Source organism: Eurytemora carolleeae, unplaced genomic scaffold, assembly GCF_000591075.1.
Source record: "Eurytemora carolleeae unplaced genomic scaffold, Eaff_2.0 scaffold1036, whole genome shotgun sequence".
Lineage (NCBI taxonomy): Eukaryota > Metazoa > Arthropoda > Copepoda > Calanoida > Temoridae > Eurytemora > Eurytemora carolleeae.
Genome location: NW_019396948.1, coordinates 31,549 through 57,655, shown reverse-complemented (window position 1 = coordinate 57,655; position 26,107 = coordinate 31,549). Strand labels below are relative to the sequence as shown.

Here is a 26,107-nt window from a genome sequence, read left to right as displayed (position 1 = left end):
AAAAACAAGCTGAAAAAGTTAACATAAAAAATTACTGAAAACAAACATGAAATCAACCACCTACTTTATCGTCAATACTCGTAACATTTCTTATCGGACCAGTTTATTTGTAATATTTCGCAGCGTAATCCTCGTCTTAAAACTAATTGATATTTTAAGTAGTCCGCGTCGTTCAACCTAGATTTAAATTAGTTTATTGAAATTACTTAGGCCAGAATCTTAGTTAATGTTTTATTTATCAAATTTGAAAGTAACACAAGTCTACACATTAAGATTGACAGATTTTTGACAATGTTTGAAATCCAATGTGGGGAGGAAAGCCAGTAAAATTTTTCTCATTTTATTGAAATCCTCCAATTCCAATATTAATTTTATATTGCTCGTGGAAAAAAACTTTTTTTTATAAAATTAAAAAAAAAATATTTTCAAATTTTTTTTTAGCCTATAACACTCATGCGTGTCCACAAAAAAATTCAGCCCAATCGGTCCAGCCGTTTGGCCGGCTATACGCAACATATATATATATATACAAATATCTTATTTTACTAGATAAACTTAGAATCTCAAAACCCACCAAGTTCCCAAATCAAATTTTGTAGGCAATCGGTGAAGGGGTTCCTGAGTTATGATCATACACACAAACAAACAAACAGACAAACCGAGAATACTACTTTTTATATATAGACTAAAGAATTTTGTTATATTATAGATTCTTTATTCTAAGTAGATTAACATTATAAACTGTATTTAAACCTTTCATATAATAGTCCCGGTATTCATGCTTAAACAGTTAATATGACTCCTATACAATTGAAGCAGAATTTACATAGCTTACGCCACCTTTACGCCATAATTCGTAGAACCTTCTTTTAATTTAGGTATTGTGGAAGACGATGCCTGGCCGCGTTAAACTAGTTCCACAAGATTCAACAGAATGAGATAGAACGGATACGGGGCATTAGTACTGATATCATCTCTACAGTCTACACGTGCGATCTTGATATTGCCTCTAGTTCTGAACCCTCTAGTAATAAGTTATAAGAAATATATATATACTGGAAGTTATCTATGCGTTTTATTAGAGTCTGACTCACGTCCTCTATAGTATATTAATTTTTATCTTATCATCATACATTGCATCATATTTATAGTTTAGATGATTAAAATGTTTTAAATATAGACTGTAAGTGTAATTTTTCAAGATTCCCGATTTGAAACGTTAATCTGATTAAAAATGTTAAGTGATAAGTGTTTATTACTGATAGTTTTTTTCCAGTCTTTCTGTTAAAGGGAGTGACCGGCTATGTAAGGTAGTTGAACTGAGTATGCAGTGTTGTGGAAAACTTCTTTCGGATTCATTTGAGACATATTAAACTTTTTAAAGATCTGTAAATCCTGAGTTTTGACCGAATTCGATGACACGTTTTGAGGAAACCCATGTGTAGCATAAGCTAACAAAATTCGTTTTTTTTTCAAAAATCGTTTTTTCTTTAAAATTCAAATTTGTATTATCCCACGGGCAACGCCAGGCTCTTAAGCTGGTTTTAATTATAAGTGCTTTATTACAATGGTGATATCTCCGAAACAAACTAATTACTAAACTATTACAGGTGAGGAAGGAGGAGAAAACCTACATGAAATGCAGACAAGGAATAATGGAAAAGGTTTGTCTTAATGTTTCACTTTTGTCAAGTCAAATTAAAATAAATGACACAGGTTAAAATATTATATATTTTCAAACAAAACTCCTCTTATTAAAAAGCAATTAGAAAAAAAATAATTGTCTTTTGCCCTAAATGAAAACTATAGTTTATTTGAGAAGCTACTACACGTGATTTCCGTCTGTATCACGTAACAACAATACTGCACTGCCATTGACGTAATACGGATTATACGGACTATTTGTAACAATATTATCGATTATATCTATTAAAAATGCAAAATTAAAAAAGTTATAGGAGCAAATCTGAGATGCTCAGACTTCTGTGGAATATCGTCGTTTTCAGATTGGTTGCGTATTTGTTGAATATGATAAGTTCAATACTACAACTTTTATACACAATTGCATATACATAAATTTTCGTATAAATTTGACACAGTTTTATTAATTTCTCGAGACAGGAACATAAAATAGATGTCTTTTTTGTATCGTTTAACTCCTGAGATTCTCAGGTTTCAGCCTATATCCCCTTTCCGTTTTCCTTTACAGTCCTTTTAAATAAGAAGTCCTCACGAGGCATTCCAGTTTTGGGACGATGGAAATACAGTGTAAGAAAAAGCACGAAAAAGTGTTTAACAATTACAACAATTTTACAAATATTCATTTTCTGTGGTATTTGTAGGGACAAAAATAATAAAGACGATATAATTAGGGTTAAAATATCTTTCAGTTAAACTTATCTTTGAATTAGATTTGTATGCATTTTAAAGTAAACACAAAATGTATTTAGATATCTCATCATTGACGTCTACTTATTGATATTTATAATGAATCATCATTTTTTAGCTAAAAATTGAGTAAAATAAGAAAAAAAAAATAAAACTGATCATACCTAAGTTTTCTGAAATAGGAACGTTGTATTCCTAATTCCAAAAACTGGGACTTCAAGCTATGGTTTTTTTTATCCAATAAATTTTATTTTTAAACATTAATCGCCAAAATAACTTTCTTTTAAATTGAATTGAGTTTGCATCTTGTTACTGCAGCTCAGGTATCCTTTGAAGCTCTGTGTTAGCTAACAACCGTTTCAAATCCTTGAAATTAAACTCATTCTACAACATGTTTCTGAAATTTTATACTTGGAAATTAAAATATAAAACGTTTCCAATCAAACCTACTGTGATAACCATAACATTTTGGAATAGGAAGACACCTTTTAGACTCAAGTTTAAAAAGTTCAATAAGCAAAAAACACAGCAATTGTGCAGTGTAAACAGATTAATTTCACTTGAATTAATAAGTTACTAGTAAAACTATTTACTTTGTAGCAACATTAAATACAATTAATTATTGATTTAATGTCGTCTTCACGCACCTTTGCCCCTTTAGTAAAAATAAATTCAACATATATCAAGCATAAAGTCTGACCACGTCAACCTTATTGCACCGGCTAGTCCTGTTGATTGTCTGCTTTATTAACCCAATGTCCGTGCGGTACAGTACAAACTGGGACCGGAACGGTTGACCCGGCTCGGAAATTCAAATGTACTATGGCTGCCTGTGTCTTGTAAATTAAATAAAGCGTGATTATTAGTGCAATATTAAGTTATAATTATGTCTGATAATATCATTTCATATCCGAGATTAAAGAAAGAAAATCCCTTCATTGTTTCATTTAAAGATTTGTCTGAAATCATGAATATGTTTAAAAAAGTTCACAGCAAAATGAATTAAACTTTGGGTGAACAATATTACTGTGAAAGTTTGTTAACTAGTTCACAACTTTATACTTCAACACTTAGAATTTAATCAGTTTGTTTTAAATCTTCAATATCAAACCCAAGTTTGGGCCACAAACTCTAATTTTCTAATCCTTTTCTTTGCAACCTGACGGTGTAAATCTGGATATTTCAAACATAGATTATTAGATATAACAGAATTCATAATTTGAAATATCTAAGGTCTACGACGTTGGTTTGAAAATTAGAGTTTGTGTCAAAGACTCAGTATCTTAAAAGGAAATATTAATTGTTTTTAAAATAGAGAAAATTTGCAAATTTTCATCATGATTTGGTTCCTTCTCTTTTTCGTATTTTTTGAATATTTTTTTTTATTAATTTTTGTAAATATCGTTTGAACTAGCTAAAGAGTATTAACCCAGACCAAAATTGTATTTTCTGTGGAAATACTATCTGCAGTAAATCAATAATAAAGATTAAATCAAAGAAAGAATTTACTATTTTCAGTCAATTTATATTTTATTTTCCGTTAAAAAACCCAGCAACTTTTTAATAACATGCCATGTCCACAATAACTATTTATAACACTGTTATTTTGGTTTGCAGTGTTATACAGTTTTAGCAGGAATTTTGTTTTTATCGAGAAGGTTCAAGCCTTTTTAGATATAATTTTGTACCGAGCTTTAGCGAGGGACAAAATATATTTTAAAAAGCCAAGAACCTTCGAGATATAGAAAAAATTTAAGTTCAAAAACTTTACAACACGGCTTGCCAAAATAGTAGTGTTATAGGCAATTTTATGAAACGTTTGTTTATTTTATTTCAATGGCTATTTCTAGATCAAATAAGCTTTGAAACAAAGCAGAAGTCAAAACATAAAGTTGATTTCAGTTTTATTTTTATTTCAATTGAAAAAAAATATTTTGGAAATATCCTATTTTTTTGGAGAAAATCCGGGAACCAATCAAAACAAGTGCTATAATGTACAGCTATTTTAACAATATAGCACGATAATTACTTTATAGTACATTCATTATGAAATTTGCGATGAAGTGAGGAAGAATGATTAAGTACACAATAGTTTCATAAAAAGAAAGATACATCTATCAAAATACATTTTATGAAACTATTGTGTAATTTATCATTCATATTCACTTCATTTTTGATTTTCATAAAAATAGCTGTATATTAAGTACTGTGCACTAAAGTTTTCATTGGTTTCCGGATATTCTCCAAAAAAGGGATATTGCCATAATTTTTCTTCAATTTTAATGAAAATAAAATTGAAAATAACTTTTTTCTATGTTAAATATTTTGTACTGTTTGTCTTATTGACATATCATTTATAGAATACTAATGAAGAATAATGTTGACAATGATGATATAATCCTAATTAATACGGTATTAGTATTAGTAAATAACCCTTATACTAACTAATTGCAGGAGGAGGGGGGAGGGAAGAAGATGATGGAAGAGGAGGGATGGGGGGAGGGGGAGGGGATACAGGCTTATCTTCTGCCTGGAATTCTGCACTGACAGGGCAACCTAAACAGCTACAGGTATTTGCAGAGATTCAAGTGAGCCGCCATGGCAATTGCCGATATTTACGATATTTTTGTTTCTTTAAACTGTTTTATTTTCTTTTACGGTTTCTCTGCGATAGTGATTTGCATTCTTTACACGAAAAAATGGAAAATTCACAGAAATAAAAACGTTTCTGAGTCGAAAAACGACTGTATCTCTCACCTTTTTGATTTAATTAAAGTTTCAAGGGTACCGTTGGAAATCGGGCTTTGCCATCTTTTAATGGAATTACGTTTTTTTCATTACACTGAATTCATCAAAACATGTTTTCACAGAATTTCCGGATTTCGTGAAAACTATGGACAACTATGTTTTTATAACATTCTTTAAAAAGTGAATATTTGCAAATTATCTTTTTTTCATCTCATGATCTGAGTTCGTTTCCCTTTTTTTCCGTTTGACAGCCCATTAAAATTTTTTTTTAAATTATCTTTTTTTTGTTTATTTTCTTGTGGTTTTTAACCGATTTTTAAAAAGGATATTATATCGTTAGAACTGACGAGGGTCAACCCAGACCAAAATATTTTTTTTAAATAAATGTGGAACTAACAACTATTTTATTTTTCTCTGCAGTGCAGAGGTTTGGTCCATCACCATTCACCGAATTTTATTTTTTTATATGATGCTTTTCATTACAATATTTTCCCTTGCTTAAACTTTTCCAACATTTTTCTACGTATACATTTTTTCGTGGATTTATAAAATTTTACGAAAATCAAAATATTTGGAGGCAACTTTTTTATATTTTGAGCATCCATGAACCTTCCCCGAGGTTATGTGAGTTGCCACAAAAGAATAGGGACCGATTTGTTTATAAGCCGTTTGGACGTTTATTGGATACAAACGTACAGACAGATAGACATGCAAGTATATACATAGATTACCCAAATGATTTCTTTCACTGTTTTTTTCCTTAAAATTTTTGACTTCCAATAGTATTGTTTAATAAACGTTCAGTTATTTAGCGTTATTTAGCGTATAAATTAGTTAAAAATAAAATACAAGAAACAAGTTGTATTAGGCTAAACATATAGATTAATAACAACACAGATACAACACTAGATGTTGTCTTTCCAAGATTTAGGGTTTTTTGTTCTCAATAACGCTAAGGCAGAAGCCCAAAGGAGTTACGCGCATGCCGCGTAGACCGGTCTCTCTCTCTGTCTTGTAATTCTACGCAAAATGCGTATAACTCCTTTGGGCGTCTGTCTCATGGTTAATGTTAACGAAAAACCCCTAATCTTGAAAAGACGACATCATGTGTTCTATTTGTATTGTTATTAATCTATGTGTAAAAACCTGAATTTACTTAAAATGAATCAAAATTGGAACGCATTGCATTCCTAAGGTCAAATTGTCAAGCAGGGTCGAGAAAACATTTGAAAAGTATCGTCATGCAATCCGACCAAACAAATTGTTTATTGTATGCATGATTTTATGCATTTCCAATCTTTTCAATATTTATGATTTTCATGCCGAGGTTTGCCGGGGAGGGGAAAGGAAAGGGGCCAGCAATTAAATTATAATAATTAAAGGGACTGTACGCGTAATTTCAAGTATCCTTCTTTGCAAAAATAGCAATGCCAGATTTACAACGGCACTCTTGAAAGCTTTGTCTGATCAATTAGATCCAAGTTTTTGGATTCTATTTCATTTGCGGGTTTTCTGCGAAAGCTACTTGCGCATTTCTTGCTTATAAGAAACAACAGAGAAAATCACAGAAATAAACACTTTTAATGTAGAAAACGATCATATTCAGGTTTCAAGGGTACCGTGGTAAATCGGTCATCGCCATTTTTGGTTCACCGACAAAGGGTCAAAAAATGCGACAAAGGGGCAATTTTTTTTAAATTTTGACATCAGTTACAGTTAGTATTTATTTATTATTATTTAGGGTTAGGTTAGGTTAAGACACTTTCTGGGCCGAGCGCTGCGGCTATGACTGTCTAGGGGCCGAGCGCTGCGGCCACGGGTTAGGTTAGTTAAGACACTTTCTGGGCCGAGCGCTGCGGCTAGGACAGGCTTGGGGGCCGAGCGCTGCGGTCACATGGTCAATTTAATCCATGTCGAACATATAAGATCCATGTACAAAATTGATAGGAGGGTTGCGAGTTTCCTATGATTCAAATCAAAAAATATTTTTATCATTTTGACCTTTTGTCGTTTGACCCTTTGTCTCACTTTTGACCCTTTGTCGTTTGACCCTTTGTCGTTTGACCCTTTGTCGTTTGACCCTTTGTCGTTTGACCCTTTGTCGTTTGACCCTTTGTCGTTTGACCCTTTGTCGTTTGACCCTGTGTCGTTTGACCTTTTGTTGGTGAATCCCAATTTTGCATGACTTGAAATTACGTTTACCATCCCTTTAATAATTTTTGAGGCAATTGGCAAATGCTCACACGCGCTTTTCAAAATATCATATCATTTCAAAACATCTTCAAGAGTCGATTTTTTCCTGAATCGTGAATTAATATGATATAATATTATTAATCGTTCAAAAGGGACATGAAAGATCCTAGTTTTGTTTCCTATATCTAATAAAAAATCACTCCTTTTGAAATTAATTTCGTTTTTCCTCAGTGAAATAATTGCCTAACTTGATTGATTTTATTTCCCAAGGAGCAGTAAATTAATGAAAATATACTATACTTTTATAATCAAAATAATTCACCGACACAGGGTCAAATACCGTAGGGTAAAACGACCAACGATAAAACGATAAACGGTCAAAAACGCGTGAAAGGGTAAAACGACATAGGGCCAAAAAGTGCGACGATCGAGAAAATTTTTTGTTTTTGGGTAATTTAAGCTTTTTTATGTTCATTAGAACTAGTAGCCGAAGCGCTCGGCCCAGAAATTGTCTTAACCTTACCTACCCTGAAATAATACATATTTTTATGTTATGCTTTATGTTCATTTGAACTACTAGTCGCAACGCTCGCCCCCCCTAGCCTGTCCAAGATGCAGCGCTCGGCCCAGAAATTGTCTTAACCTAACATTACCCTAATATAATCATAAAATATTTTTTCCATTTTGACCCTTTCTTCGTTTTATCCTCTGTCGCGTTTTTGACCGTTTGTTATTTGACCCTATGTCGTTTTACCCTATATGTCGTTTTACTCTGTATGTCGTTTAACCCTGTGTCGTTTGACCCTTTTGTCGGTGAACCATTTCAAATCATTAACAAAGAACCTAAACGAATTGAGTTTTTGTCACAAATTATAATTTTCTAATCTCTATATCTTTGTAACTTATGTCGTATTTTAAACGATGAATTCTGTTAGATTAATTAATTTTAAGTTTGACATAGATGTATCAGGTTTCAAAGATATAGGAATAAGAAAATTTGAGTTTGTGGCAGTAACTTTATGAAATTAAGGAACGTATTCTTTTACAATTTACTTATAGTTTTTCACACAGCTAAAAATGTAGTGCTTAATAATATAGTCTTTATCCTACTTAATATACTGTTCATCTGTACTGTTGTATCAAGGGAATTAAACTACTTATTCGTCCCGCCCTGCAAATTAATATCTCAAGGCACAATTAATTTAATAAGGTACTACACGGGTTACCCCCAACGGTCTTGTTTCTTATATATATATATCTTCTTTATAAGTCTAGAACATATTCTATTAAGGTTGGTTATTGCTGGACACGGTGTTTCATGTTGGACATAAATATATATATATGATTCCCTGCAACTGTAAATTTGTTTCTTTCTTTGCTAAATCATTAAATCTAAGCATTAAAAGTCTATATTTAAAGCAGGTGACTTAATTAAACCTTGGAATAGTCGTATTTAAAGAAATTTAGGTCGTTTTTAATATTCTCATCCTTTGTGGATAACCCTGTATGCTTGCCTGAGTCATTAAAAACATAGTGTGGTTATTATTTATCTTTAAACGAATATTTACTGTTTGAATAGTTGTAGTCACACTTGATTAGTTTCGAGAAATTCGATAAAAAGTTGAATTAATTATCTCCATGGTTGTACGCCTGTCATCCCATCAACCATCATAATTTGTCTGAATAACAAATTCTGTCATGATATTGATCAATTTATCACAAGACATCCATCCTGCTTTTAATACAATTATCATTATTATTTTTTTATTTTTACTATAATATTTTTAATATTATTATTATTTTATTTTTACTATAATATCTTTAATATTAATATCTTTTGTCTATTTTATCAATGTCAGGTATTTTTTCAAAGGATATTTCTCCAGGGCATTTTCCAAATGTGCCATTTTACAAGTCTGTCCTAGCCGCAGCGCGTNTAGAAGTTAACGCTTGGGAAATTGTCACTTGGGAAGTCGCCTTTGGGAATATGCCTTTGGAAAAATACCCATCACCTTGTTATCACCATCATAATATTTATTTTATTATTTTAGCCTGATCCTAAAAAGCCTGTGAGACGTGTGGGAGCCAAAGCCCCTCCTGACCGAACAGAAAGAGCTATCGTCTGTTGTGGACTTAAAAATCCTATTCGGTGAGAATATTTTTGAATTTATTTATCTTTTTTTACTCTAGAGGGTTGAAGTTCAGGTGGTCTGATCTTGTTTTTACTCTAGAGGGTTGAAGGTCAGGTGGTCTGATCTTGTTTTTACTCTAGAGGGTTGAAGGTCAGGTGGTCTGATCATGTTTTTACCCTAGAGGGTTGAAGGTAAGGTGGTCTGATCTTGTTTTTACTCTAGAGGGTTGAAGGTTAGGTTGTATGATCTTGTTTTTACTCTAGAGGGTTGAAGGTCAGGTGGTCTGATCTTGCTTTTACCCTAGAGGGTTGAAGGTCAGGTGGTCTGATCTTGTCTGATCTTAAAAGCTTTGTCTGATCAAGTATGAATTATATATCAGTGTTTATAATCTTGAAAATTGATTATTCTTAATTGTTGTTTCTGTATACAGAGGTGATTTGCAAGAAAAATATATAAATCATCAAAATCAAACACTTTTTAAACCTAGACAAACGAAAATATCTTTCATATTATTGATCAAACAAAGGTTTCAAGGGTACTGTTGTTAATCTGGCATTGTCATATTTAAATGGAGGATCACTTGAAATTACACCTACACTCTAGTAAAGCAGAAAATCTTATCTTAAATATGATTATCTCTAGATCAATGAATTATTTTCAGAAAATACTGTATCGCTCTAATGGAATGGAAACCGTTTGAATTCTTCATCCTGCTTACTATTATGGGAAACTGCATCTGTCTCGCTATCTACACTCCGTTCCCAAACGGAGATTCCAACGAAAGCAACGCGATTCTGGTAATATATTTCATGATCAATTCAAAACAGGGATTTTGAAGAGAAACAATTGTGATTTAAAAAGTTTCCATATTCATTATCTTTATTTTTATTTTTATTAATTTCTGTTGAAGAAAGTTTAATTTTTCAAAAATATTTAAAACTTTTAACCTACAGGATTCCCCCACGAAACAGCTCTGAAAGTCGCCTTTGATTTTAGAAATAAATTTTGGCTATAATTCGCCAACATATCTATTTGAGTAACAAATTTAAATTTGTAATTAACAAATACCAAAGTCCTGGCAGTGGACAGCATTGTGTGTGCTGTCAAAATTGACGGAGATATGAAGATTAAAGAGTTTGGTTCAGATTTCGACAATTTTGGTTTGTGAATTGAATTCTGAACGAAATTCTGAATATCTCCGGTTCTATCTTCAAAGCACACAATTGTCGGACCACATTTTGGAAACGCCAGAGAATTGTGTGATTATATTTTCAACATTTATAAGTGTAAAGTTAGATTGAAGAATATGAATGCCGCAAATTATTTCGAAGATCAACAACGACGACGTTTAGGTCGTCCCAACTCTCATGTTTCGTGTGACACCGTGTACGTGCATATACCTGATTAGAAAAATGTCATAGTGTTGTGTAAACCATTCCTTTAAATATTGTTAACATACAGTTAAACCTATAACTTCGGAGGAATCGAAAGAATTCAAAAATTGTCGTCTTGACCATTTTTCAATGAGTTTTATTATACCTAAATAAATGGCCATGAAATACGCAGGAACAGTTTTTTTTTAAAGATATTCAATGACAAAACTAAATATCTGCAGCATTCCATTATCAGTAGGTTTAGAAAACGACATTTTATAAATTCTTTCGGTTTCTCTAAAGTTTGGGTTAAACTGTAAGAAATTAATAGTTTGAAGTTTTTCACTTTAGAATTATTTTGGTTCCTTATTGTTGCATCCCCACCAGAAATGCAGTAAATTGGTTGAGAAATACATTGGTTAATTCAATTCCATTTTTGTTTGTGCTCTTATGATTTATGAGATCATTAATGGGAACCACTTAATAATTACGTGGTTTTCAAAAGTCATAAAAATACTTTACGCTGCATGAAAAACCTATATATAGAGCCTTAAAGGACTGTTTGCGGATTTCACAAAAGAAGATCCTAAAAAATGTAAAATGTAAAATTTTCATCTTAAAAAATATGTTTGAGCATTGGAGCCCAATTTAACATCATATAGCAATATTCGCAAAATTGTATTGAATAAAAATTTATTATTCATCAACATTTGAAGAATCGAGCTTCTATGTCATGAATTTGGCTCTGGTGCTCCAACAGATTTCGATGGATGAAAAGTTTGCATTTCTTAGAAAAATACAGTTTACAACATCTTATTTCAGGAAAAAGTAGAATATGCTTTCCTCTTCATTTTTACAGCTGAATGTTTTATGAAAATAATAGCGCAGGTAATTATATTGATCTTGTTTACAATAAGAAAGATGACTGACGATATATTCTAGCTACTATATTGAATAGTCCAATTAACATGAAAAACCGTAATATACAGGTTACCCACAAAGGATGAGACTTAATGACGACTGTACGGAATTATTTAGTCTCACATCTTACATTTATGATGCCATTCAGTTGAGAGCTAATTTCTTTCTGGTCCAAATTATGCAGTTTTTTATCTATAAACGACAACCTTTAGATCATTATATACGATGAGTCACAGGTCGTCATTAACATCTCATATTTAATAGGTTATCCTGTAGTATACACAGACCCATTTTACTCTAAAGTTGCTATTTTAAGCAACAGCTACAGCTACTTTAAGCAACAGCTACAGCTATTTTTCGTTTTTCACAATAATATGGGTATCACTATTTTTATGTTTGATTTTTTTAAATAAAAAAATCTGCTTTCGCTATGTAATGTATAATATATATATTTAGGGGTTTATCCAGCATCAGAATGCATATTTACGGAATGCCTGGAATATTCTGGATTTCACAATTGTTATGATCGGGTAAGTTTATTAACCTCACATGAATGAAAATATAAAACAATAGTAAAAATAATTAAGATGGTATATACTAGACTGTACAAAGGCACTGAGTTTTACCCTAAAACTAACATTTTCCAAATCCCATATCTTTGTAACCCAGTGGTGTAAACCTGTGATTTTTCAAATTTAGAATTCACAGATTTGATAGTTTGAAATATATAAGGTCTACTAAATTGAGTTGTAAAAACATGAAGATTAGAAAATCTGAGTTTGTGGCAAAAAGTCAGTTCCATTTCTCTCATTATAATTTTACATCTGTTAAAATGTTTTCCATTTTAAAGACTTATTTACATGTGATGTGAAGCAAAAACGTGATGACTGAGCTAGATAAATAATGACAGACGGTATGACTAAGAGGTTTATGAAAATACTTGTGTATCAAACAACTTGTAAACAATTCAAAGCAAACAATCCAGGTTTAGATGACACCAAGGTTGTATAATAAGGTCGGTTACTCTGGATGCGATCCAATGTACAGAAAACGTCCTTAGCATAGATGGATAGAATCCGCATATGACGTCTCTCTCGCCTCTATACTTAGTGACGTCATATGCGGATTTTATCCATCAATGCTAAAGAGACGACACTTTCCGTACATTGGATCGCATCAAGACTCGAGAGTAAGCAGCCTTGTTATGCAACCTTGGATGAAGCACTGAGGTTTGATACAAAGTAAACAAACACATGCATAATCATCAAGTGTGTGTGTTTAGTAAAGAGATCTATATATAGGGTTGAGGATGAGACTTCAGAGACGACTGTACGGAATTTATACTGTCTGTTTTCTTATGTTCGTGATTCTTTGCAACTTAAAGCTTGTTTCCTTTCTTTGACAAATTATTAAAAGTCTATATTTAACCTTTAATTTTTCATATTTTAAGAGTTGCATGTCGTCTTAACAGTCTTCATCTTTGATGGTAACTCTGTATGGATAAAGAGTTGCAGAGAATATTTTCAAAATTGTTCAGAAATTAAAAAAATGATGTGGTTGGTTGTTATTATAGAATTGAATTTTTGCCACAAACTCAAAATTGTCTACCCAATTTCTTTGTACCTAACCACTTTTCCACTGACTTTGTTTTTTATCTTATTCAACATCGTAAACACTTTTAATATTTTGATTGAATAGACAAAGATTATTCGAAAGGTCTGAATAGCAATGAAATAGTTAAATAATCAACTAAGTCATTTGAAGGTTAATGACATTATCAATAACTTAAATCGGACAATAAAGAAAAACCACATGTAAAGGAAAAGAAAGACCATTTTTAATTGATTAATAATTATTTTTTAGATTTATGAACTCAATTATTCATTAATGCAATAAATAATTCAATAATTGAATCATAACCTGATTATGAAAATGAATAATTGATTAATCAAATATTAAATTTATCAATTATTTTGAGAACTCTCTTTAAACAGAGATTTACATTCTTAACTTGCACATACATCAATTACAGAGCAGTGATTTGTGATTAAACTTTAACTTATCTATCAAACATCATGCCAATCCATCACCCCCCTCTCTATTAAACACTTCTCCATCCCTCCTCTCTCTATTAAACACTTCTCCATCCCACCTCTCTATTAAACACTTTTTTTCCCCCATGTACATTCCTTTCAGCATCATACACATTGCACTACTCACATGAATCAGCATTTTGATCATCGCTTATACCATAAACATTAAAGAACTCGCTTGAGAGTGGCACTCCCGCCGTTTACCCGCACATAGTATTGTAGCTATTTTTCCTCCCACTTAAGTTAGAATATCAAAACCAAGCTAAAACATATTTTTGGTTCCTTCGAGTTCCCTAATCAAAATTTGAAGCAGATCGGTTAAGGGTTTCATGAGTTATGTCCGGGCATACAAACAAACAAACAAACAAACATAGATTACTATTTTATATATAAGAAGATACCCTTTTCATGTATCCTTCTATCTTTCTTCCCTCCCCTTTCCCTCCACTCTCCTTCTCAAATTCCTCCCCCCCCCCCCTGCCCATAGAGCGAGGGGAGGCACGCAACACCATTTTATTTTTTTGTCCGCACCACAAACGACGTAACAACTCACTATTGCATACCCCACCTTTTTCGTCCATTCTTTGTTTTTAACTGTATTTTAAGCAATTATGAACAACAGACGTGGCTCAAAATTCGAATTTGACGAATTTAACGTTTCTAAAAACAGAATTTAAACAATAATGCCGGACGAAAGAAAGTGGTCGGGCGAAATAATGGTGAATATTGACGTCATTTGTGGTCGGACGAAAAATGGTGTAGCGTGCCTTCCCTCCCTCGCCCATATCCCTAGTGGTTGATGAATCAGCTAGTTCTATAATCTGTAAACTTGAAACTTGTAAAAACCTAACCATGCAATATAATGTTAAGCACAGTTATAAACTTCCAACCAATCTCGGCAACTTTGATATATTTATGAGCGTGATTAGCAGCTATTATAATATCTGTATTGATATAATTTTTACCAAAGTATAGTATTCGATTCCTTTATTATCCCTATACTGCCTCTGTATGACCTTTTTTCCCAATTTATAGAATTTTAACCCTATCCCCGCTGGGGTACTTGAAAACCAGGATACGCTGGGGGGGGGGTCAATTTGACCCCCCCCTCTAAATCCCACGTTTTATGTCCAAATATGACAAATGATACATCATTAGAAAGCTCTTGTGCTCTACTTTTAGAATCTGCAAAAAAATTTGCAAATTTGCGAAAATTGAATTTTTTATCGCAAAATCCAGTTTTATAGTAAAAATGTTTGCAAAAAAAAATTTGTCCAAAAAATGACAAATTATACATTTTTGAAAAGCCCTTGACCATGCCATTTTAAATATGCAAAAAATTTTGCAAAATTTTAAATAACCTGATTTTTAATCAAGAAAAACTAAAAATGTGCAAATTTCCTTTGACAGGTTGTTTGCAAAAAATTTGCAATTTTTTTTTCGCAAAACTTGTGCAATCCGTTTCCTTATGTAATAGGCTTTCCAAAAAGCTAAATTTTATCAAAATCTGACAAGTGAAAGTGGGTCAAAACAAAGATTTTGTTTGCTACAGGCAAAAGCAGTCATTCAGGCAGTGTGCCTGAGGACTCAGGCAGTTAGTATTAAAGCCCGGTTTTAGGCCTAAAGGGAGGGCTTTGGGTATGTAAGAAAAGTCAGAAAATTTCAACAGCCTCAGACCAATACTTTTTGAGTTATGTAAAAAAAACTACAGGGGGGGGTCAAATTGACCCCCCCCCAGCGGGAATAGGGTTAAGGAAAATTCACCAATGAAGGTGTAATCTAATGTTTCTCATTGTAATCAAAATTATACCATATAAGGAAGAATTGGGACTGTGAAGAGAAAAAATCATTCAGATCCTTTTGCAGGCGTTTATCCTAAACGTTTTTTAATTACACTAAAGTTTTAAAAATCTAATTATTTCTTAATACTTTCAGAGTCTTCAGCGCGTTTTTTAGAAGATTCATTCACTTTTGCAATCAAAAAACTTATCAAAATTTATCAAAGATTATCAAAATTTTAAAAATTATAAAATATTTTTCTTGAAATACCATGAATTCCAAAAGGTTGAAATAGCAGAAATTCAAATTATTGACAAAAAAATCCTCCAAAAACAAGTATTTTGCCATAGATCAAATAATATAAAAAACGATTTTAATCTTGATGTATAACTAAAGTTCTAAACCATACGTTTACTATAAAAATCAAAATTATATTGAGAGAAATGTTTTTATTTTTATTTTAGTGTTGTGAGTACTGTGCTCTCTACTCTGGAGATAGAAGGTTTCAATGTCAAAGCACTTCGAGCTTTCAGGGTTCTCAGACCTCTTCGTCTCGTCTCAGGAGTACCGAGTAAGCAATCAGAACTTTTAACCGTAATTGCATACAGGGGTCCGAAAAAAGAGGATTACTGATTTTGGAGTCCTTTAATGCATCTAAAAGTCTTTAGGTCTTTTAGTCGGGGTTTTTATGGTTACACTCAGACTCTCAGTTTGATTTAGTAAATTCACATTTTTTAGCCAACAAACTTTCGCCAATTACATTAGTTTATCTGAGCTGAAAACTTTAGAATGGGATATTCCTAATCCCGATCTGTTAATTAATCTGGAGATTAATAACAAGAGGAGAAAAAGCAATATTTAATCTGGAGATTATGAAAAAGAGGAGATCAAGCATTGATCTCGATATCCACCATTCCAAAGGTTTCAGCTCTGATCAATAACGTCGAAGATACCGTCGTTTTTCTACCTTGACAAGTGTTTAATTTGGACAGTTCCTCCAGTGTTTCAGAAGAAGAAATGTGTAAGCTACTTTAAAGTCAAACCACAATTGAAAATAATAATTTTTAAAATGAAAACGGGGCCAAATATCTGAAGCGTTCTTGATCATATCATACAACACTTTAAGGGCCATCTGATTCGGACATGCCTGTTTACAAATTTCGGGGTTAATGAAATTTCGGCATCAAATATTTTGTGATTTTCAAACTTTTTTTTTACATTAATGGTCCACAAAATAAGAACATTTATAAATTTGATATCTATATTCTCTAAATTAAAGACTTTTAAATTCATAATAGGGATTTAAAACAAAATAATCAACATTTTATTGGGACACCCTGTACGTTCTAAAGTACGGGCATATTAAAAAAATATTTTCTTAATTGCAGAAAGTACATACATACACTTTGGATCCTTAAAGGGACTGTAATCGTAGTTTTAAGTGACCCTTCATGCAAGAATGGCAGTCCTCGTTTTTCTGACTCAAAAAGTGTTTCTCTGTTGTTTCTTATAAGCAAAGTCACTTTAGCAGAGAAACCGCAAGTTCAAATATACAGTTTGAAGATCAAAAACATGATTATCATAATTCATACCTGATCAGACAAAACATTTAAGGGTACCGTTGTAAATCGGCCATTGCTTACTTTTTTTGAGGGTTACTTAAAACTACACTTACAGTCCCTTTAAGTTAGTCAGTGCTGCAATATGAAAGCTGTTTTAAAAATTGTTAAAAAATGTTTACAGGAATTTTTAGGAATTAAGCTGAACAAAAATAAAACAGTTTTAATTTAATTTTTTTTATCAGGTTTACAGGTTGTGTTGAATTCAATCTTGATGGCTATGATCCCCCTACTCCATATTGCTCTATTGGTCATGTTTGTTATTCTAATCTACGCAATCATTGGTCTAGAACTCTTCTCAGGGATCCTTCATAAAACATGCTTCGATAACACTACAGGTAATATTCTGAAAAGCCTTTTTAAAAACGTTTTTTTGGATATTCTGTATTAAGTGGGTATTTTGGTACATCCTGTAGCTAGAGATGGCCGTACGTGTTTTTTTTCATTTTGTTTTTTCATCGTTTGTGAACGATCCATCCTGTTCGTTTTATTTTCAATAGTTAAAAAAAAAAATTCGTTCGTTCTCAAAACTTCCGATATTTTCCCCTCTCAAAACTTTATTATTTTTATTTCCCTTAAAATTTCGTTCGTTTTCTCGATGAATGATCGTTCAGTAAAATTATTCTTTCGTTTTGAAAAACGACCGTTTTTTCACATTCTCTAAATGATCCAAGCATCCATCAATCATTCTTTTTTTATCTTAACAACACCATCGATTACGAAAATGTTCGTTCCTTAACATTAACAATGTCCAACCCTATCCATGTAGCTTGATATTAAAGTACACCCTGACTGCCTGATAATGAAAAGTCTAGTATCCCACTATTTAATTATCTTTTATATCCTATAATGAGGTTAAGAAGCATCTACATAAATATAGTCAGGGCTAGGCTTTGCATTTTCATCGAATAATATAAAGGAATCGTAAGCGTAATTTCACGTATACCTCCAAACAAAGATGGTAATGCTCTATTTTCAACTGTACCCTTGAAACAATGTTTAAAAGTGTGGAGGTACCGTCGTTTTTCTGAATAGATTTTTGTGAGTTTCTTCTTCATTTCTTCTATAAACAAAAAATGCGTTTGTAACTTTTGCAGAGAAACCACAAATGCAAATAAGCATTTTGAAGGAACAAAAACGTTGATATCTATTTCATACTTGATCAGACAAAGCTTTCAATGGTACAGTTGTAAATCTGGCATTATCAACTTTCCATGGAGGGTCACTTGAAATTACGCTTACAGTCCCTTTAAAGTGACTGTATAGGCTGAAACCTAGGCACTTTAGGGGGTTGATCGAGGCCCATGAGACTTCTATCTGATATTTCTGTATCAAGAAATTGAAATAAAACTGTGTTAAATTTATACAAATAGATATAATTGATAATATATAATTGATATAATAGATAATTTATAATCCGTAAATCACTTACACAGAGAGACTGTAAATGAAAATAAGAATTTGAAAGGAACAAAATATCGATATCTTATTCATACTTACTCAGACAAAGCTTCATGGGATACTGTTGTAAATCGGGCATTGTCACCTTTGCATACAGGGTCATTTAAAATTACGCTTACAGTCTCTTTAACAGCAGCTACATAAATATATATAATCGATAACCTTATCTTCATTTTCCTTCTTACATCGCAATTATTCAATTTAAAATTAATTCCTGAAAATAATTTTAATTCAATTAAAGATCTTACATTGCGGAGATTCAGAAAGTTTCTTTAAAATAAAAAAATCAAGGCAGAATACAGAAAATAAAATCAAGGCAGAATCCAGAAAATAAAATCAAGGCAGAATCCAGAAAATAAAACCAAGGCAGAATCCAGAAAATAAACCCAAGACAGAATCCAGAAGAGGTTTTTGAATGAAAACCATGAAGACTGATGCATAATGCAAGACTGCTGGGCATCACGATTAAAAATAAAAATAAAAAAACAATTATTATATTATAAATGATTATATCAAAATATATTTAAGAACAAATACTTGGGTCAAGAAATTTAAATAGAAAACGTCATACTCTTAAGAAACGTTAAAAAAGATAATAAATAATTTGAAAAAAAACTTTATGTTGTGCACGCGAAACGTTACATGTTACTTCCATAATATATATTATATTAAACAATTTAGTTAATGTTTTTAAAGATAAAGGAATAGAAATTAATAAAAATGTGCTCAGAAGAAAAACAAGTTGTGGATAGATAGATAGATAAGACATATATTAAGAGTTGAAAGAAAATGTCGGACAAAGAGCTTTTATATTCAGGACTGACTGATGATAGGGCATCATGTATAGCGTTATATATGCAGATAAATAGATAGATAGATATATAGATGAATAGATAGATAGATAGATAGATAGATAGATAGATAGATAGATAGATAGATAGATAGATAGATATAGATATATAGATAGATAGATAGATAGATAGATATTGAGCATTTTCCAAAATCATTTCTGCTGTCGTTTAATTTGCAATGGTGCAGGTAAAAGTAATTCTCGCAATTTTGTACTGCAGAATTCTGATTTAAACCTGACTTTATAGATATTTAGACATAGATCGAATTGGTCGAGGGAACCCGTGGTTAAGTAAAATTTTTAATTTCCGAAAAAGCTGTAGTCTTTTTAGACGAAAATAAGCGAATTTCTGTTCGAAAACTTAGAAAAGCGGGTGGTAATTTTTACTAAATGCCCCAAGCTAGGGACGTAAAGTAAATTAATATACCTCTGTAAGGGAAACTGTAGGTCGGTAAAAGGTGTAAAATAATGAATGATCGAATTCCTTCTTAGGTGTAATGATAATGATGGAGGATCCTAAACCTTGCGGTGGAAATTTCATTTGTCCCAATGGAACAATCTGTCAGGTAAAAACAAGTTTTTTTTGCATTACTTATCGTAACTTTTTTTTTGTTTAAATTGGAATCACTGTTTATTATATTATATAATTTTATCATTTTCAATTTTTGATCATTTTAATGACACGTTTAAAAATGTCAATATCTTCTATGTAATTCATTTGATTCTCAAAATTTTAATTAGACAACTTTCACACTTTCCAAGTAAAAAAACAGCTATTAATTCAAATAGTCGAAGTTAAAAAAATTGTTTGTACCATCAGGCTGCAGACATAAAAATCTTTGAAAATTAGCTTTTGCGGCAAGTCACGCAAAATTTGCCGCTTTTAGTGATAGTAAATTGAACCAGATGCAGCCTAAGGTCAGACCGCGTCAACCTATATTCTTGCCTAAAGAGCTAGGTCAACTATATTGACCCTTGCCAGTGTAGTTGGTGTACCGAGCGGGGCAGTACAAACTAGGACCGCAAGGTCGGGTCAGGTCAGATTAAAATGTACTTGAGTTGAGTGTGTTTTGTTTAGGAGTACTGGGAAGGCCCTAATTACGGAATAACCAACTTCGACAACTTTGCGTTCAGTATGCTCACTGTGTTCCAGTGCGTGACATTGGAGGGTTGGACCGAGGTCTTATACTGGGTAAGTTCTAGGCTATTCTAATTTCAAATTGAAGTTGAGGTCTGTACTAAATTGAACTGCGTATGAAGGAATGCAGTAAAGGATTTGAATCTTTGTCAAAACTTTGATTTTCTATTCCCTTTATCTTTGCAACTCAATGATATTAAGCTATTTCAAACTATGAATGATGTTAGATCGAATAGTCTATGTTTAAAATATCTAAGGTCTACATTATCAGGTTCCCAAGATATATCAGGTTTAAAAAACTTAAGTTTTCGAAAAGGCTCAATTCTTTTAGGAATATGATACGTTTACAAGTTTATAAGTGTAAGCTGTTAATTCAAAAATCTTTTTCTTTTTTAATATTTTTGTGTATCAACATGCTGGTCAAATAAAAAAATGAAGTCGAAAGTCGTCTTTATTTTATTGATATATACGACAGTGACTGAATATTTTAAAGTTATTAATCTAACCTTAGCTTTTGTTAGCTTATGATGATTGATGTTTTAACACTCTTAGTTCATGATCAAATCATATTTATTGAAAACTGAGAAGATTTACATAATTTAGATTGACCAAAGGATATTTAGTATTTGTGCTCTAATTTATATTATCCAGGCCACATTGTACACTGCATTATAGTTCATAATTAAATAAATAGAGGGGGCTGCTGCTATACAGTAATCAACTAGTGGTGTACTTTGTTAATTGAAGTGGTTCAGATTTAATCCTAATTAGTTAGTATAGAGAGCAAGAGGAGATATTTCATAGAATAATAACAATACAGATAGAATCTTATCAAGATTTCGGGGATTTTCGTTCACAAAAATCCTGAGGCAGAAGCCCGTATAGGAGTTACGCGCATGCTCCCTCACTGTCTTGTCATTCAGCGCGGCATGCACGTAACTCCTTTGGGCTTTTGCCTCAAGGTTATTGTTAACAAAAGCAATAAATCTTGACAAGACGACTTTAGGTTTTTTGTCTGTATTGTTATTAATCTTTGAGATAAAACTGAGGTATTTTCAACCTTCTGTGGTAGGAAACAAGGGAAGAAAAGGAAAGGCGCAAAGCTTTGAAAATAAAGCACAATTATAAGAATCTGTAGCGGGAATCAGCTATGTTTATTATTACAAATTACTGTAGATTGTAGAGTAAAGTTTAGAGTGTAGACAGTACTGTAGATTGTAGTGTAAAGTTTAGAGTGTAGACAGTACTGTAGATTGTAGAGTAAATTTTAGAGTGTAGACAGTACTGTAGATTGCAGAGTAAAGTTTAGAGTGTAGACAGTACTGTAGAGTGTAGACAGTACTGTAGAGTGTAGACAGTACTGTAGAGTGTAGACAGTACTGTAGAGTGTAGACTGTACTGTAGAGTGTAGACAGTACTGTAGAGTCTAGACAGTACTGTAGAGTGTAGACAGTACTATAGAGTGTAGACAGTACTGTAGAGTGTATACAGTACTGTAGAGATTAGACAGACTGTAGAGTGTATACAGTACTGTAGAGATTAGACAGTACTGTAGAGTACTTAGTGAAGAGTGTAGACAGTACTGTAGAGTACTTAGTGAAGAGTGTAGACAGTACTGTAGAGTACTTAGTGAAGAGTTTAAACAGTACTGTAGAGTACTTAGTGAAGAGTGTCAGCAGTACTATAGAGTGAAAACATTACTGTAAAGTGTATAGTGTATTGTAATGTACAGAAAATGTAGATTGCAGAGGTGTAGAGTGTAGAATTTAGTGTAGTGTATATAAAATGTAGATTGCAGAGGAATAGAGTGTAGAATTTAGTGTAGTGTATATAAAATGTAGACTGCAGAGGTGTAGAGTGTAGAATTTAGTGTAGTGTATATAAAATGTAGACTGTAGACGTGTAGAATATCGTGTACTAGCTGTAGATAAAATGTAGACTGTAGAAATGTAGAATATCGTGTACTAGCTGTAGACATCTAATGGAGAATAATATCGGCAGATATATCATTCCTAATGGTTCCTTCTCATACTCATGTCAATCCTAAACTTTATTATTTATCTATACCTTTTACGAGAAAACCATAGATTAATAACAATACAGATAGAACACTAGATGTTGTCATTTCAAGATTTAGGCGGTTTTCGTTAAAATAACCCTGAGACAGAGCCCCAAAGGAGTTACACGCATGAGGCGTTAAAAGACAGAGAAAGAATTTGCGCGTAACTCCTTTGGGCTTGTGCCTCAGGTTACAGTGAACGAAAAACTCCTGAATCCCGAAAAGACGACATGTAGTGTTATATCTGTATTATTATCAAACTATGGTAAACACATTAAGTAAAAACAAAAGATGATTTTTATTTAATTTTCCATTTTTCCATTAGGTGAATGATAGCACAAGTCCATCCTGGCCATGGATATATTTTGTTACTTTAATCCTAATCGGGGCATTTTTTATAATGAACCTTATTCTGGGCACCCTGTGCGGGTAAGTTGTTGGTGGACATAAACTACAGGGTGAAGGTGTCTTCGTGGTGGAGGTTTACATATTTATAACTAGGACACAGAGCTGGTTTTAACCATCATTCCTACTTGCACGAATCTTTAGGAAGCTTGTATTAAAGGGACTGTAAGCGTAATTTCGGGGGACTTTGCAAATAAAAGAGGACAATGCCCGATTTACAACGGTACTCTTAAACATTTGTGTGTTTGTCTGTTGTAAAGATATGTGTGTTTAAACGTACAATCTTAACTCAACACATCGTACACTTGAAATTACAGCTGAACGGGTTTTGATAAGTTTAAACACACATATCTCTATACTCAACGAATACATAAATATTTTAAGGGTATCGCTGTGAATCGGGCATTGCCCTCTTTACATAGAGAGTCACTTGAAATTTTGCTTACAGTCCCTTTCAGCAAGGAAGTCAGCTGCAGTATTCTGTGTCTGAAATTTTAGAGTTAAAATTAACCTTACGTCTATCTTACCTAACTTTCATCCCTTAGGTGGTCATGGATATCATTATAAATGCATGCGTTTTACAGAATATATATCGTTAATTATATCTTTAAAAAAATATTTAGGATTTTAGTGCCAGTACACAAAGGAACTAGACAGCTGTAAACCAATAATATCTCAAAAGTTGCAAAATTCATAGTTTAAAATATCAAAGTTAAATATCATATATTGCACATATAAGATATATAAAATTAGAGTTTGTGACAAGTGTTCAGTTAATTTCTACTACATTATATTCTAAACTCCTATTTAATAACAAATAGATGAGACTTCGTTTAAGTAATATACAACTCATTGTTTTTCTTTGATTAGAAAATTTTTTTTTTTTAACATTGATAGTGACCAGTAGACTTTTCCTTTTAAATTATATATTGTTGCAAACACAGGATAAACTTTGTTGTTAAAACAAATTGTTTGCTCCGCGGAACAAATCCAACATGTCTAGTTGCGGTCGTATTTTGTACAGTGCTCTCCCGCTGAATAATATTCCCAGTTTGTTTTATACAAATTACTGACCACAAGGCCGGTAAAGGGGTTGCACGCCTGATTTCATGTGACCCTTTATTCAAAGTGGGCATTAGCTGATTTAAAACAGTACCCTTGAAATATTCATCTGATAAAGAATGTGGAAGATATAGTCGTTTTTCTAGGTTATAAAATGTTGATTTCGGATAGTTCTGTTATGTTTTCCTGCGCAAGTCACTTTTGTAAAAAATAATCAATTCCTATAGAAATTATGGTTTATGGATGAAAAAGCGTTACTGAGATGAGAAACAAAAAAGTAACAACTTCTGTAAATACCAAATCAACAGTTTGAAACGTATCAAATTCTGGACAGACCCCGCGCGCCTAAGAGCTGACAGCTGTCGTCAGCTGATTCATAACTTGGGTCTAAGATTGAGCATTACACCCGGGTCTAATGAATAAAGACTCGAGTCAAAGCTTTTAAATCACGGGCTCAGGAATAAGATAATTCTAGCAAGCATCAAGGCTTTATGTTCCTAGGTACATGATGCAATGGGAAACACATGGCAGTTTGTGTACTTCGTCTCTATGGTTGTACTTGGCGCATTTTTTGTCATGAATCTAATTCTTGGTGTGTTAAGTGGGTGAGTTAATCTATGTCTCCAAAAATGAATTCTGCCAGCTATAGATATCTGAAATTTTTGAACACAATTTGTTCCTGTGTTTGCATGCTACGATAAAACATGTTAAACGTGTGACGTCATTAGCTCCATTTTTAACAGAGCAGAAATTTTCCACTCCTAAAATTTGGTGTTCTCTGTATTTTTTTTTTCATTTTTCATATCTAAGATTTTTTAAATTTCACACTTCGTAACCCTGTCTAGTTTTGCTTAAAATTTTTTGGTTCATTTTTCTTAGCCTTCCTAAATCATATGGTGATCATAACATTCTCAGTGACTATCAGGGAATAAAGCGTTACTAAGTCTGACATGAGAAATCTGACAGTCACAAAGCTACTCCAAGGAAACATGGTTTTTTTTTTAAGTGTTTATTTTAATTATTTCACGCTTAACTGAGCTGTTCACTTTCCCTGCAAAACTTTAAGTTAAGGTTTCCAACGCAAGCCCTGAAATTGCTGCGCGATTCCGCGCAATTCCTCGCAATATGAAAACAATTGCGTGCAATTTCACGTAACGAAATTCCGATTGGAAACCATAGTTTAAGTCTTGTATTATTTTTATTTTGCATGACAGAACCAACTAATTTATATGTTTTTTCCCTGCATCCATCCTTAGTCGACAGTTGACTTATGACAACTATACGACCAGCTTATGGTAAGATTTTAAATTATTGCATAAGATAGATTAGAAAAGATTTAAAGTCATGGAGCTTTTTTTCTTTCAAATTTTAATTTTATTTGACTATGAAAGAATTTCTAAACAACTTATAACTATCAAGTGGGATACGTGTTTCAGAAACGGCATTTTTTTAATACTGAAAAACTAAAACAAGCCGAAACTCAATAAAACTTAACAATAAAATTTAATCTTGGGTTAAAATGTTTTTAAACGTCTTTAAATGTAGATAACATATCATAAAGCACTAAATGTTTCATAACAAATTGAATACTGATTAAAATTTTAAAATTATCTATTTCTAAATATAAAAAAATTTTTGTGTAAACTGTTCATAATAATTATATCACTTGTTATGTTTATATTTGGATAAAAAGTAGGTGATTGTAAATTTAAGTTTTAACAAATTGAGACCGGGTTTTCTGAACTAGTTTAAGCTTGGTTTGTTATTATTTCATTAAGTTTAAGTGCATGTGCTTGGTATTTATTTAAATGCATGTCGTGCTGAATTATCCTAATTAGAACTATGCTCAAAGGGGCTGCAGACTTAATTTCTAGACTCCATTTATA

General features: G+C 32.3%; 1 protein-coding gene across 1 annotated transcript in view; it reads left to right on the top strand.

Annotated features, from left to right (window-relative positions):
- Positions 1–4,880: 4,880 nt before the first annotated feature.
- Positions 4,881–26,107, top strand: part of LOC111710410 (muscle calcium channel subunit alpha-1) — a gene marked incomplete at its 3' end in the record, with an annotated part of 52,706 nt that continues 31,479 nt past the window's right edge. Inside the window, 10 exon segments of the mRNA XM_023484491.1 lie at positions 4,881–4,958; positions 9,381–9,478; positions 10,123–10,258; positions 11,657–11,722; positions 12,212–12,285; positions 16,092–16,198; positions 17,432–17,584; positions 20,050–20,123; positions 20,636–20,749; positions 23,080–23,183. Of these exon segments, the coding sequence (XP_023340259.1) occupies positions 4,881–4,958; positions 9,381–9,478; positions 10,123–10,258; positions 11,657–11,722; positions 12,212–12,285; positions 16,092–16,198; positions 17,432–17,584; positions 20,050–20,123; positions 20,636–20,749; positions 23,080–23,183 (1,004 nt within the window).